The 15,367-nt window shown below is 43.7% G+C and overlaps 2 protein-coding genes across 4 annotated transcripts in view; one reads left to right on the top strand and one right to left on the bottom strand.

The window, feature by feature from the left end:
* WDR4 (WDR4 tRNA N7-guanosine methyltransferase non-catalytic subunit) overlaps positions 1–6,986 on the bottom strand; it is a 20,035-nt gene extending 13,049 nt beyond the window's left edge. The window contains exons 1-5 of one of the 2 annotated variants that reach the window (XM_030283539.4): positions 6,839–6,986; positions 4,778–4,840; positions 3,865–4,011; positions 1,455–1,611; positions 789–901 (exon numbers count right to left, since the gene is read on the bottom strand). In XM_030283539.4, coding sequence (XP_030139399.4) covers positions 789–901; positions 1,455–1,611; positions 3,865–4,011; positions 4,778–4,840; positions 6,839–6,960 — 602 coding nt within the window. In that variant the 5' untranslated portion in view covers positions 6,961–6,986. The remainder of the gene's footprint in view (positions 1–788; positions 902–1,454; positions 1,612–3,864; positions 4,012–4,777; positions 4,841–6,838) is intronic. The other variant, XM_072935488.1, reaches the window with a different exon arrangement.
* On the top strand, positions 6,960–15,367 carry NDUFV3 (NADH:ubiquinone oxidoreductase subunit V3). Of its 2 annotated transcripts, none has more exons than XM_030283553.4 (4): positions 6,960–7,116; positions 7,204–7,270; positions 10,508–11,461; positions 15,099–15,367. In XM_030283553.4, the coding sequence occupies exons 1-4, from the start codon at positions 7,066–7,068 to the stop codon at positions 15,254–15,256; spliced, it is 1,230 nt and encodes a 409-aa protein (XP_030139413.4). In that variant the 5' UTR covers positions 6,960–7,065; the 3' UTR covers positions 15,257–15,367. The 2 variants fall into 2 exon arrangements, with proteins under 2 accessions (XP_030139413.4, XP_072791602.1); XM_072935501.1 differs by lacking the exon at positions 6,960–7,116 and adding an exon at positions 9,033–9,162 and having other exon boundaries at positions 7,266–7,270.

Below are 15,367 nucleotides of genomic sequence, written 5' to 3'. Positions count from 1 at the left end.
TAGCAAGTCTGAGTTCTGCACTGGGATGATATTAATTTAATTAGCATATGTTCAAACCTCTAAAGACAGTTCCTAAGACTTCCCTTCCTAAGACTAAGATAGGCTCCATCCTAAGCTAACCATTTCTGGAGCCTCTTGTGACCAGCACACGGAGCGAGATGATTCTGCTCCTCCACCCTGCTCTGCTGAGGCCCCAAAGGATGTTGTGTCCAGCTCTGGACTCCTGGCTACAAGAAGGACATGGACCTGTTGGAGCAGGTCCAGAGGAGGCCACAAAAACAAGCAGAGGGCAGGAGCACCTCTGCTGTGAGGAAAGGCTCAGAGAACTGGGGGCTGTTCAGCCTGGAGAAGAGAAGGCTCTGGGCCTGCAGCCTTCCAGTTCCTAAAGGGGTTTTGTAGAAAGACCCGTTGCAATAGGAGAAGAAATAAAGATTTAAACTCACTGCAGACTCAGACTAGATATAAGGAAGAACATTTTCACGATGAGGTTGGCAAAACACAGATTGTCCAGAGAGGTGGTAGAGCCCAATCCTTGGAAACATTCAAGGCTAGCTGGGACAGGGCTCTGAGCAGCCTGATCTTGCTGAATATGTCCCTGCTCATGGCAGGGGGTTGGACTGGATGACTTTAAAGGTCTCTTTTTCCACCTCAGGCCATTCCATGATTCTACTACAGACCAAGCTGTTGTTTAATGTGATTTGAGGAGAAAATTTCACCCACTGAGAGTGGATGAAGGTGCTGTGCAGGGAGTGGCTGCACACAGGGGCTCTGGCACACAAGGCACTCACTCTCTGTGTCCCATGCAGTAGGAGACAATACTGTAGGGAGCCTTTGTCAAGCTGACTCTGATCTTCTCATCTCTGTCTGCAGTCAGGATATACCGGTCGTCAGCACTCAGGGCCTGTTGGCAAAGGGAGAGCTTTAGTGCCCAGCAGTTCAAGGCTTGAAATTCTCCTTAACTAAGAAAAAAAATTATCCCCTCACCCCAAAAGGCAGGTACAAACACAAAGCCACTTTTTTCCACCAACAATGGAAGCGTAAATCTTTGTGACACCAACGTTCTCACTCACTAAGACAAGCAACACTGACTTCCAGGTCCAGTGAAAGCCACTGAGCCCCAACAGTACAGCTACAAGACCCCTTCCATCTTAAAAAGAAACTTATCACATCAAAGAGCTCAGCTGACATGGCAGAGTGGATGAACTCCCATGGACACTCTGTCACCAAGACTTCTGTGACTGTAACATGAAGACTTTTTCAACACTCATAAGCTTTTTTCCTTACCAAATTCTGCCAACACAAACTCAGTAGGAAGAAATCTGGACCCCATTTCCACATTTCATTTACATAATTAAAAAAAAAAAAATAAAAGCAAACCACAAATCTGGCACAAGAGCAACAATGAGAGACCCAGGCACAAGCAGGAATGCAGGTTTGTAAACAGACACACTTACCACATCCAATAGCAGAGAGACATGACCCAGCTCAAGTTTTCCATCTGCTTGAGGTTCTGTTATTGAGTAAGAATAGACATCACCAGACTTATCTGCAACAAAAATCTTATCCTCTGCAGCTGTGATAACCAGGGATGTGCATCTCCTGTTCACAAACCTGGAAGAAAAATGGCACAGCTTGAACAGCTCTGGATGGCAGCTTCAGCAATTCTGAAGTTAAACAGACCAAGAGGCCGGGCAAAAAGTTCTCAGATGCAACATTACTGAAATGGCAGTGATGAGAGGAACACTGTGGGGCTGAAATAGCACTTTTGAGTCTAGTAAATGAGTGACTTATGTAATAGCAAACACCTGGGGTGGGGAGAGGAACAGGAGACCATTAAAAGCTGCATGACTGCATTTTGCTTTGGTATTTTCTCAACTGAGCACCTCACCCAGGCAGCATGCCAGGATTCTAATGAAGGCTGGTAGACTTCCTTGCGCTCTACATCATAAAAACGTGAGTTAAACACGTAGAAAAGACAAGGCAGGATTTGTCCTATTAGGAGTCCTTTGCAGCAACTCTTAAAAACTGTGTAGGAGCTACTCCAGTTGCTACTCTGTACTGCAAAGGGAAGCCCTTGATGGAGAGCCTTGGAACTCTTTTCTCCTCATATCCCAAGTCACAGAGCCACAGGCTCCGTGTTCCTTGTCCAGACAAAGCTCTGAACCTGAACTCTGAGTTTCCCTCATCATCTGCCCTCATCTCATAGCTCCAGCTGCCAGTGTAGCAGGTAACAGCTTTCTTACATCTACTCAGATAAACATCAGGAGCACAGATGCCAGAAAACACATCCTGTGTGTTAGCACAGGACTGTGGGCACCAAGGATTGTAGAAATGGGTATTTATATTCACCTATTCTGAAATTCAGTGGCCATGTGGAGGCAAGAGGACAATACACTATGCTTCAGGTAGGAAGAGGGAAATTCCCAGACTTTTCAAAGGCTGTTTGAAGGAACACCACAACAACAGGATCACAGGCAACATAGTTCCAAAGAAGGTTACTTTGCAGAAAATTCTGCTCCAAGTTCACAGTACCACCTGTGATCTTGAGCACAAAGATTCAAAAGTTCCCCTTTGTCTGACACAAGCTGACTACAAAAGCCAGCACTGTGTGAGATATTTATACAGCTTGCCACAAACATCAACACAAGTCACATAGCTCAAACTTTGGCATTGTTATCCATGCAGAAAGCCTTTTGCCTGTATTCCCAGTTTCCCAGTATGAGGTAATGACATTGCCAAAAAAATCCAGCTGTGGTCCTAGTTAAAATTCCAGCAGAAACTAAAACACCAAACAATTAGTCAGTGGCATGTTGCAGGAAAGGCAGGACACAGAATGAACTGAATTGGACATTTCTGGTTTTATCATAGAACATCCTGAGTTGGAAGCGACCCACAAGGACCATTGAGTCCAACTCCTGACCCAGCAGAGGACACCCCAACAATCCCAACACGTGCCTGAGAGCATTGTCCAAACCCTTCCTGAGCTGTGTAAGCCTTGGTGCTGTGACCACTTCCCTGGGGAGCTGTTCCAGTGCTCAACCACTCTGGGTGAAATACCTTTTCCTAATATTCAACCTAAACCTGCCCTGGCACAGCTTCATGCCATGACCACTTCCTCACTACAACACTGTTTAACCCCAAGGGTCCAGTCCATCCTCTATCCAACACACAGAGCAAAGCTACAGAGACTTGAATTATTTTTTTTTTTGCAACCAGCGTTTCACATTTGTCAGAGACCAACAGAAACAGAGATATCACAATACTCTGGTACTTTCTCAGGAAACGCTTCAGAGTCTTAATTTTTCTACAGAGAATTGTCACAAGCAGCAGCAGAAAACTTGGAACTGGAGGACCTCTGGTGGACAGCTACAGGCTGTTTCCTCAAGAGGAATGTACTGAAGAAAAGCAGCTGCAGCATCTCTAAAGATGTGCTTTTTGAAAAAATTACAACTTTTTAGAAAGGTCACAAACTCCCCCAAAACTCCTCAAAATCAGAAGGAACAGAGAATGCACTCAATGAACTGCTCGGCATCAGTCTTACAGGTCCAACCCCAGTGCCCCAACAGTGGGTAGAGTTTTAGTTCTTAAAGATAAAGAACACTGAGTTTGGAATAAGGAAAGAGATTATCTTTCCTTGGACAGTGATATTAAACACCTGCACCCCCATTCTCGGTGATGGGAAGGCCACACATCAATCCTTGACAAATACTCTGAATTCCCAAAAACACCGAATTTGTTTGAGCAAGGGAATTAAAAAAAAAAAAAGGAAGCTAGGTAGTAACAAATATCAACATACCAAATACTCCCATTTTAGATCTCTAAATCCTTAAATCCATAACAGCATGCACCATCCTGCTTCCTTACCTGACACTAACACATTCCCAGGAAGGCTTCGTACGGAACAGAATCAGGCGTTTGTTGTCATCTGTCAAGGCAAAATAATCTCCTGATGGGGAGAAGGCAAAGGCCAGGATGTCATCACTTCCTTCATCTGTCCCTTTTCCATCCTGCCTAATAGAGAGAAGGAACCAACAGTTCACAACCTGATAGGTACTGAATTCCCTCAGGGAGTTGTTCCCAAACCACCCAGGAGCGTAAGGAACAAAGTAAAACTTTAAACAGTTTTATTTCTGCTTAGAATGTTGAACCAACCCAGACATTAATGCAAAGAAATAAGCCAAGACAAAGGAAATTGACAGCTCAAAGCCTGTTTAGAAAACAAAAGTTTGTGCTGGCACATCTTGATATAAATTATGAAATATAAACATATATATGAGGTATAAATATATATATATGAATTATAAATTATTTCTCTATGAGGAAACCAGTAAAATGCTTCCTGTTTGGCTACAAGTAAAACAATACCCAATGGTTGAATCTAAGCTATGAAAAACACTTTTTTGTGTGTGTCTGTTTTGAATTCTCATGACTTACAGAACAGATCTGGGGAAGAACTTATTTAAGAGCTTTGTGGATTTTTTTGGTCTTAGATGTCTAAGAATGCAGGACTTTTCCACAAATGTCTTGACTGACAACAGACAGATTTATTGATTTTGATTTTGCCACTGCTGGTTTTTTTAGAAAAAAAGAGAAAAAAGGTGCACAGTGGAATGAAACTCTGGATGAAACAGAAACAAAACATAGATCCATATATATCCATCAGGGTTAGCAAAACCAACCCTTCACCTGCTCAGGGAGTCATCCTGTGGGTTTTACTGCCTTCACAGCCACACAAGCTCAGAGATGCACCCTCCAGGAAAAGAGCAGATTTTCTCACCCTTTCTCTCCTAAGGGCTGCTTCTCTGCACTGCTGCAATCATACACAAAGAGACTCTCATCACTGCAAGGGAAAAACAAACCTAAAATTACTGCACTAGAACAACCAGGAGCTTTAACTGTGGAAAATAGCAACTGTTTTGTAGGATTCTCTTATTTTAGTTATTGGGCACAACTGCCCCCCCATCTTGAGAACCACCTCTGCCCAAGTGGGCTCCCAGAGTGCTACAGATGTGGCAGAAGCTTAAAATTTTGGACTGTGACATGTCAAAAAGGAAATTCTCCCCTGCTGGTGAAGTAACCCTGTATTTTGCATGAATTTTATTTCTGTCACTCTCAGCAAATCTGTCAGCAGCATTTACCCAGTCACAGAATCACAGGACTGGTGAGATTGGATGGGACCACAGTGGGTCAGCTGGTCCAACCTCCCTGCTCCAGCAGGGTCACCCCAGAGCACACAGCACAGGATTGTGTCCAGACAGTTCTGGAATATCTCTAGAGATGAGACTCCACACCCTCTCTGCACAGTCTGTCCCAGTTCTCTATCACTGCACAGGGAAGAATTTCTTCCTCATGCTCAGGTGGAACTTCCAGGGCATCAGTTCTGCCCCTTGCCTCTTGTCCACTGCTGGGCACCACAGAGCAGAGCCTTGGAGATCACCCAGTCCAACCCCCTGCCCAGGCAAGGTCCCCTGGAACAGTGACACAGGAATGTGTCCAGATGGCTCTGGAATGTCACCAGAGAGGGAGACTCCACATGGCTCTGGAATGTCACCAGAGAGGGACACTCCACACCCTCCCTGGCCAGCTGTTCCAGAGCTCTGCCACCTCCATGGAAAGAAATTCTTCCTTGTGTTGAGTGGAACTTCTTGTGCTTTATTTTATGGCCATTGCTCCTCATCCTGTCACTGGGCAACAGGAGATAGAAAGAGCCTGGCACCATCCATTTGGCACCCACCTTGGAGATATTTATATGCACCTTCCCTATGGACATGAAATAGACCATTATTACAGATGTGTATATATGGCTGTATATATATAAATATTGTATACATTCTATGTATTTATATGTATTTATATACATATGTATATATAAGTATAAAAATAATATTGTATACATTCTAGGCACTAATAGTTTTATGCATAATGTTAGACATATACATGTAATGTGTGCTATATCCATGTTATATATATACATATATATGCTATATATATACATATATGTTCTCCTGAAGTTATGTACACATATACACTGTAACATATATAAAACATATGTATGCATAAAACATATATGTGTGTATATAACATATATGAACGTATAGCGTATGTGAATGTATATAGCATATATGAATGTATATAGCATATGTGTATATAAAATATACGTATATATGTAACATATACATATATATTATATATATGTATATTATATACATATACATATATATATTATATATATGTGCTTACATAAATATGTAGTGTGTGTATGTATAATATATATAATATATATAAAATATACATAAAATAAACATAATATATAAAAATAACATATATATTATTTTTATATATAAATATATATAAATATATAACATATATATTATTTATATATATATAATATATAAAAATAAATACACATAATATATAAAAATAACATATATATTATTTTTATATATAAATATATATATATATAACATATATATTATTTACATATATAAATAGTTTTATATTTATATATATATTTATATAGTGTGCATATATCGATGTATATTCTCTATGCTATATATAGCCCAACTGGGGGAGCACAACCGTGACAGAAAACCGGCAAGGCTACAAAGTTCCAAAGTGGCATTTCCGTCCCAGAACACACTGACAAGGAGCTGGGAAAGGCACGAAGCCCCGCAGGGCCGGCGGCTCCCTCACTGCCCCGGCACCTCCCCTCACCCCACACGGGGCCCTGCGAGCCCCCTCAGGAGGCACCGGGCGGCCTCCGCCGCTCGGCCCCGCTCGGCCCCGCTCGGCCCCGCTCGGCCCCGCACTGCCCCGGCCCCGCACGCCCCGCACTGACCCGCTGTGGCCCGGCCGTGCCGCCAGCAGCCGCCGCCCCGCGCTCGCCACGGCCGCGGCCCCGCGCAGCGCCAGCGCCGGGCGGGCCCCGGGGCTGCGCCCGCCGCCATCGCCGCCCGCCATGCGCCCGCGCCGCCGCCTGACGTCACCGCGTCACCGCGTGACGTCACCGCGCTCCGGCCCCGCCCACCGCCAGCCCGCGGGGGTGCCCTGAGGGCTCCGGGCAAGATGGCGGCGGCCGCGGCGCTGAGGGGCGGTGGGAGGGCGCTGAGCCGCGAGGTAAAGGGGCTCCTCCGGGGGCTTCCTGCACCCGCACGCCCTCCGCTGTCGGGGTTTCCTCCCGCTGTGTTAACTCTTTTTTTGCAGGTGTTGCAGCTGGAGGCGAGGGGGCTTTGCACGAAGCCGGTGGGCACCGGGATGGCGCCGCCAAAGAGTAAGAGGGTGGTTTGGGTGTGAGGGGTGTCGGGGTGTCAGTAAAAGGAATGGGGCAGGGGAGATGGCGAAGGGTCAGGCCTGGGAAGAGGCGCTGCGTAAGCTGGGAAAAGCAAGGACTGAAAGGTCATCGCCATGTAAACGAGGGATTTTGTTAAAATGTACCGTGTAGTAATAAAAGTAAAGGTCTGGCTGTGTGCAATATATTTATAAGTCATATATACACATACATACATACATAGTTTTATATTTATGAGCTTGTCACTTCTTTCCTGTGTACCTTCACGCTAATATTCAAGGCCAGGCTGCATAACTGAGCTGTTCAACCTGTACGAGGGCGAATGGCTTCAAAGTGAAAGAAATTAGGGTTAGATCAGATATCAGGAAAAAATTGTTTACTGCGAGGCCGGTGAGGCCCTGGCACAGGTTGCTCAGAGAAGCTGTGGATGTCCCATACCTGGAAATGTTTTTAATGACGTGCAAAATATAATTCTTAACTTTAGATGTTCACCCTTGTCTTTTGAAATGTTTGTGTTATCAGGATTAAAAAATAGAAGGACTGAGAGAAGGACTTCCAAAATCTAAATATCCCAAATAGCAGCTCCAGGCAGCAGTGTAAGAAACTGTCATGGCCCTGTGTGTTAAATTTGGTTATAATGCTTCTTGCCCCGTAGATCTGCAAACCTTGATTAGGATGCTGCCCTGCATCCCGCATTGAGGAGTATTTGAACCCTTTTACCCCTGACCAAAGTCAATATAAATTTCAGAGGCTGATGTCTTGTTTGTCTAAATGGAACCTCAGTGGTTCAGTGAGGTTTCCTGTCCCAAATTAGAGATCCAGGTGCTGAAACAGGAAAGCTCCATGGAACCATGTGTAGGAGCCATCAGACTTGTTGACTGCTGTTGAAAAGATCACTGAAAGAGCAGTTGAAGGCAGACTTCTGCCACCTTCTTAAATGCCAAAGCAAATAAAAGCCTGGCTGTTCCATTGAGAAAGCCTTCACTGCATAGATTGATTGAACAGCAAGTTGCTTTTTATTATGATATTTTTTTTGCATTAAGTGTATTTGAGATGCACTTTAGTATCAGTTTCTGGGTTCACTGTTCTGCAGCTCTGATTTGTGTCAGGAGCCCTCTTAGGCCATCTGCTTCCTCTGCAAACACCCCAGGTTAATTAAGATTTATAGGGTGCAGTGCCTTTGCCAGATTCTGCCTGGAACAGGATGTGCAAATTCTCCTTGCTTTGATAAAATGGTCGTGTTTACATACAGAGTCAATGATGGGAAATAGGCCTGTAATTTCTGCCTGTCGCCTCTCTGAGTGTGATCAGCCTTTAAATACATGCTGGGAATGATGCTGATGTTCCGAGCATCAGGAAGAACACATCTGGGAATGGTGTTTCTTGATTTGTAGGTGGTGTTCTTTTGGCAAAGTGATGCAGGTACAGATTAGCTGGTGCAAAGTTTGAAATACCCTAATTAAAGTGGATCAGTTGTATTGGATGTTTCAGCTTTTAATCATAATATCTATCTTTTTCACTATCCAAACTTAACTGTTTAAAATATCATTCCAGTAACTAATGGACAAGTTGAATTTTCTCTGCCTTCTTGATTTCTTAGGATGTTTTAACATTAATACTTCTTCAGGTTTTGCTCAGCTTTCCCTTGTCTATGCTCCCTTTGGCCATTCTTGTGTTAGTTTAACCTCTTCTGCGCCTCTCTGAAGAGCTCTTCCATCCTGAGTGACGCTTCCTCACGTGTTAGTTTCTCCAGGCTGCTGTTTGGCTGGGTCAGTCTGTGCAGGGAGTCAGACCTCTTCCAAAGGTGGCTGCCCATCCTCCTGCCTCCCCCTGCCCTTCCTTCCCATCCTGCACCTTCCATCTGGCACAGAGAAGTATGTGCTTGAAATTATTCAAAATACTACTTGTAAACTTGATACATTTTTTTCATTGTATTTTGTTTTGATAAAAACTCTGCGTTTCTTTTTTAAATACTTTGCTTTTGTTTTTGTGTGCTTGTCTCTTCTGTGATGTTTTCATTTAGACATTGCTAAAGACTTGCTTCTGTTCAGAATTAATGGTAATAACTCCTTAAATCATACAAGGTATTACCATAAAATACCAGAGAGGGGAAAGCTGAATTTAGTTTATGGGCATATAAAGTAGATCTGGATTTCCAAACTTTGCAGAAAAATCTCTATAATGGGCTGGAAATCTGTTGAATTTTACTGCTGGTTGGAAGTGGTGCAACTTGTAATGGAGTTGGCTTTGATATAGCAAATTTGAGCCATGGTGCATCTTCTTAATGTGCTTCCAGTCCTCCTTGACATCCTGTTTTCTGTAACCACAACAGTATTTGCTGTTGCTCAGCCTCCTGAGGATGATAATAAGCATCCAAGGGATATTATGTATTCCCTGGAAGGACCAGGGAATTGAAGCAATTTTCAAATTGCTGCCTTCTCCTTCAACTGTTGGTTCCTTGTCTGGAGAGTTTAGCTTAATGCAGGTGTCCACGAGGGAGAAGAAACTGAGAAACAAACGTGAAGCATCAGGAGATCTTCTAAGACCTCTTTAATGAAGAGGTCTCAAACAAAATAGGAAGTGAAACCTGGAGGAGATGAGGTCTTGGGGAAATAGTGTTGAGCTCTGGGGGCACACCTCAGCTAGCAGCTCATGTGGGCCGTGAACAAGTAATAAATACTTGGATGGCCTCAGGTATCTCTTACTCTGCTGCTTTTCCTTTTGGGAGTCATCCCTCCCTTCTGCTTCCAGGATAACTCTTGCAAGCAGCTGTGGCTGTGTCTCTTTACTGTGTCTCTGCTTCTGCTTGTTCACAGACCAGTGCTGTCTCTGCAGCAGCACTTGAAAAGCTTGGCTGACAAGCCATCCTGATGCTCACCTGAGATAGGGAAGTGTCTGCAGACCTTTTCCAGTGCTGCAGAGTTGAAGCACAGGGAAAACCAGCTCTTGGAGGGGTCTGGCAAAGTGAGGAACATAAGGGTTCATCTCTTGAGTTTCAGCGTCGCAGCAGCAAAAACTGTTATGTACTAGTAGAACTCCAGTTCCTTTTACTTAAAAAGTCTAAAAACTTCCTGCTTTGCAATGCCTGTATTTAGCATTATAATTGCTTTTAGTTTATTTTTGTACCAGATTATCTTTGAAAGTTAAAACTGTGTGACTAAGATCAGTAATAGTGATGTCAGATACAATGATGATAATCCTCTTTATGCCGTTTCCTAGATGTAGTGGCACCACAGGGAAGCACCAAGCTGCTTGCCATGAAGGCACCAGTTGAATTTCGTAAAATGTTGTCTTCTAGCTCTCTCCTGCTGTCTGCAGACAAAGGTCAGAGCATTTCTAGTACCACCCTCAAGGAAGCTGCAAAGCCTGCTGAAGACACAGGGATGACCATGTCAAGAAAAACTGAGGTTGCATTTCCTCAGCGAGGAGGAGTTGCTTCCTCCCATGAGGAGGAAAAACTCACCACACCTGCAGCAGGAAGAGGCCTGAGGAAAGAGTTAGCTGAGGAACAGACTTCATCCAGCTCAGAGTCAGATTCTAGCTCAGATTCAGAGGATGAAAATGTTGATGATTCACAAGTTGCTGTTAAAACTAAAGTTGAGTTTCCCAGACGAGATGCCATCTTTTCTGAGAACATAGCAGTAAAGGCATCAATGCTGGCAAAAGAGAAATTGTCACAGAAATCCCTCAAAGAATACGGAATTAAGAAGCTGCCACGCAAACCAGAAATTAATGTGTCTCCTGTAAAGCAGGTCAAATTTTCTAAATCATCAGTCAGCCAGGAAACATCAAAATCCAAAGCAAGAGACCCCAAAGTAAAATCCCCTCCAAAAGAACGGAAGTTGGTCTTAGAACCACATGTGCTGAAAAGTCTGGACCTGACCGATGTCACTCATAAATCTGATTATGGGGAGGAAAAGTCCATTGGAACCCAGGTAGCAGCTATCCAGCTGAAAGCTTCAGCAGTGACTCAGGAAGACAAAAAGCAAGATCTGCTATCCAGAGGAGCGAAGGAAAAGATGAAGGAGGCACAAGAGTTGGAAGCAAAAGAAGTAACTGCTCCTAAAGTGGAAGAGACTTCAGGAAGCACAGTGTTGGCGATGGGCACCACAGCAAGGGAGGAGACCACGCAGGAATCAGGAGTCCAGGCTGGAGAAAGCAGCACAATTGAGGGTACAGCTTTAAATTGTTTGAACTGTATTGATTCATCTGGGCTAGGGTTTGACATTTTTAAAGGGTTTCCACATCTTCTCTCATCTTTGTACTGAAGCTGGCAGAGTGGCAGTGACTTTCTGGAAGATAAATTGTTCATTGCTAATTGTTATAAGCTGTCAGTAATACTCAGTCTCCAGCTATGCTGTGAAAGGAAGTGGTTTCATTTCTCTGTATTTATAGTTTCATAAAACAGTTACTTATAAAATGGAAACAAGATTGTTTCCACTGTGAGCAAAATCATGAGTTTTATATGACAACACTTGTTTTCATTCTTCTCTTTTTTTGGAAGGATTTGGTAGCTGCTATTCTCACGAGTCAAATTTGGTGCCATCTCATTGTTGCTTAAACCCTGCCGTATTTCTGGTTTTGTTTTGGGGTTTTTTTTGGGTTTTGTTTTGAGGGGTTTTTTTTTCAAGCTGTTAATGTTTCAGATTTCAGAAGACTTCAAGAAATCATAGTGTAATGCCAGAAATAGGCATTGTTGATTCGGAGACTGGAAGGTTGCAACTCATGTGGAAGTAGTGAGTCAGTTTTATAGAGAGCTGGGGAGGAGACAGTGGTGTGTTTCCAGGAAAGACCACTGTGGATCACATAATCAGCTCTTCAGCTGTGCTTCCCTAGCTGACCTACCCTTCTTAGTTACTGCCATCCTGTAAATTGATGGTCCTGCTGATCTCATTTTGTGTGTCTCAGTAGCAGATGTCTCTCTGTCCTGATCTGTCAAGATTCTGCTTTTCATCTTAGGCAGTATAAATCTGCCATTCTTGAGACTCCTCATTGCTACTATGAATTAAAGAATTTGCCTGCTTGGAAGTAAAAGCAGCATTAATTGTAAGGTTGCTTGGGCATCATCATGCAGGAAAGGCCCTGGGGGAACAGCAAACTGAATGTGAGCCAGCAATGTGCCCTTGCAGCAAAGGCCACCAAGGGTGGCCTGGGAGGAGCAGGCTGAGGGAGCTGCAGCTCCTTCCCTGGTGAGGTGCCCTGGGGGTGCAGTGTTCAGTTTGGGGCTCCCCAGTGCAAGGGAGATGTGGGGCTGCTGGACAGAGAGCACTAAAGTGCCATTGAAATGATGGAGGGACTGGAATATCTCTCCTGTGAAGGAAGGCTGAGAGAGCTGGGACTGTCCAGCCCAGTAAAGAGAGGGTTTAGACAGAACATCACCAGTGTGTAGAAATAACAGAAGGAGAGGCAAGGCTTTTCAGTGGTGCAGGGTGATGAGACCAGAGGCAGTGGATGCAAACTGAAACACAGGGTTTTACCTGAACATCAGTGAACACTTTTTTTTACTGTGAGTGATAGAGCACTGCACAAGTTGCACAGGGAGGTGGTGGGGTCTCCATCCTTGGAGACACTCAGAAGCTGTCTGGATGGGGCCCTGGGCCTCCTGCTGTAGCTGACCCTGCCTGAGCATTTGGGGTTGGGCCAGCTGACCTACAGAGGTGGCTTCCAACCTCTGCCATTCTGTGACTCTGAAGTGCCTGACCAGGTTAAGGGACAAAATATTTGCATTTGTATGTCAGCTTCTAGAAGATGGTGCTGAGTAAAAGGTCTGCCTTCTCTTTGAGGGGTTAGTTGGCTCATAATTTCATCTCTTTCCTTACCTTCTTGCTTGGTGGCAACTCAGGTGACTGGAAGTGGCCCTCTGTGCTGGACTCAGTCTTGGAGGTCTTTTCCAACCTAAGTAATTTTGCAGTTTAAAAACCAAAATGCAGCACTGTTTGCAAATGATAGTTTGATTTGCAGTCAACACCATAAGCTTTCTTTTAAAAATAACAAAAGTTTGGGAAGGGCTCTTTGTTTTTATCTACAGATGATGCTTTTCTCACCATTCATTCACAGTGGAGTTCTAGATGCTCAAACATTCTTTTTTGCTGTTGTCTCCAGATGTATCTTGTTCTTTCTTCCTTCTTTGAGAGCAGCCACTGCTTTTCCTTGTTCAGCATTCACACCTGACTCTACCACCTGTAATTCCTACTTCTGTCCTGCCCCTGTGCCCTTAAGTCTGCAAACTCTGAGGCAGCCATACAAAAGATGTGAAAAGAATTTTTCTCAAGGCAAACCTGGATGTTCAGGTGATGTCATCCCTTTGTAGAGCAGTCAGCAAAAACTGCTGCCTTGAACTGCTGAGTGAGGAGCAAAGTTGTAGCTGGGAACTCAGAAATAGGCCTGTGATTCATTTCAGAAGAGCATCCCGAGAAGTGCTTGCTTTTTAAGAAGTAAAGCAGAGATGAAGGATGGAGTGTGGGGAAGATGAACTCAGGAATAAATTTTTCCTTTGAGAAGCCAAGTGCAGTGTATTTGGGCAGGAAGAACAAGGCTCCATCTGCTTCTCTTCTGCACATCTGTCTCTGAATTTGGAACAACTGGCTCTTGCAGGTTGAGCTACTCTCGCCTCCCCTTGCCTGTTCTTGGGGCTCTTTGCAGCAAAGAGCATCATCTGCCTTTTCTCTTTGGATCTCATCTCCTGTGAGCTGTGTCAGAACTGAGCAGTGGGCACAGGGATATTTCCTGTCATGTTTTGCTGAAACTATGACTTACTTCCTTGAGTTTTACAAGCAAGCCTTGCTAAATGCTACGGATATTTCTCTTAATCTGATAGCTTCACACTGCAGTAATTATGTCATGAGTAAAGGGAAATCCTGGTGTTCAATTTCTTGTGTTTTTATTGTAGATGGACCTGTTAAAATAAGGGCTTAATACAATCTAACCTGAACCACCACATACAAATTTATATGACAGAGGTTTTCACTACACTTTGTGTCTTCTTCTGTTGTTAAAACTCTGGGTATACAAGAATAAATTAATATTAGGAGTAAAGTTTTATTTCTTGAAATTTGCTTGGTTGTAAAATTAACCTGGCAACAGGAACCTTTTATGTAAATGATACTGCCTACATTTGCATAATATTCTAAAAGCATAAGAAATAATGTTGGCTTTAACAGGAAGTAAGGAGTTCTAAATAACTTTATTGGGTTACTCTTTTTTGAAGGAGAGCTAATACCAAGATTAGAAGATTATATTTACAAGAAAATAAATTTACATCAAAGGCTCTTGATAGATTGCTGTTTGGTATAACCACATTTGAAATTAAATGGTGGAGATCTTTTTGTCTCCATTGCTTCTCCCCATGGCAAAAATTCAATCTGTAAAGCAGTTCTGAGAGCAGTTATTGTGGTCTGACAGGATGATACATCATTTGTACTGCTCTTTTGCCCCTCCTGGTTTGCTAAGAATGTCACCTACTGTTCTGGCTGGAATGAAAACCAAGACAAATGAGAAAGCCAGGAAATGTGGACATATGCCTTCCAGAGATAAATGGAATGTTCTGGCCTGTCCACCCCCAGCATTAGGTGGTGGTTTGGGTTTAAAACCTGTGCTGTACGAGATGCCTTGTGCTGATCCCTGTTCCCCACTGCATGTGCTGCCAGACAAGGCACCAGCTGGACTTCTTTTGTTAAGGTTGCTGACTTTTTTCTTTCAAATGTTAAGTGGATGAGGGATCTGACAATTCATGAAGGCTGACTCAGTGCTTAAAAACATTGTCCTCTGGTGTGGCATCCTCATAGTCACCAGTTCCTGTTTGTTTTCACAGAGACAGGTCAGCCTGCTCCGGAGGAGTTTGATAATTCCACCTACAAGAACCTGCAGCACCACGAGTATCACACTTTCACCTTTCACGATTATATCGCTGTCCTCGCCAAGTACAGGCAGCCTCAGCCATCCTCTGGAAGACCATCACCAAGGCACTGAGAGAGCCACACCTACAGCAAACACCCGGGCTGCATGGTGAATTGTTCTCTTTAGCACTGTTGCTTCATCTGTATAATTGAAATCAGATAATAAATAATAAAGGCATAATAA

The sequence above is a fragment of the Taeniopygia guttata genome, chromosome 1 (genome assembly GCF_048771995.1).
Source record: "Taeniopygia guttata chromosome 1, bTaeGut7.mat, whole genome shotgun sequence".
NCBI classification, from domain to species: Eukaryota; Metazoa; Chordata; class Aves; order Passeriformes; family Estrildidae; genus Taeniopygia; species Taeniopygia guttata.
This window is presented reverse-complemented; position numbering and strand designations above follow the sequence as displayed.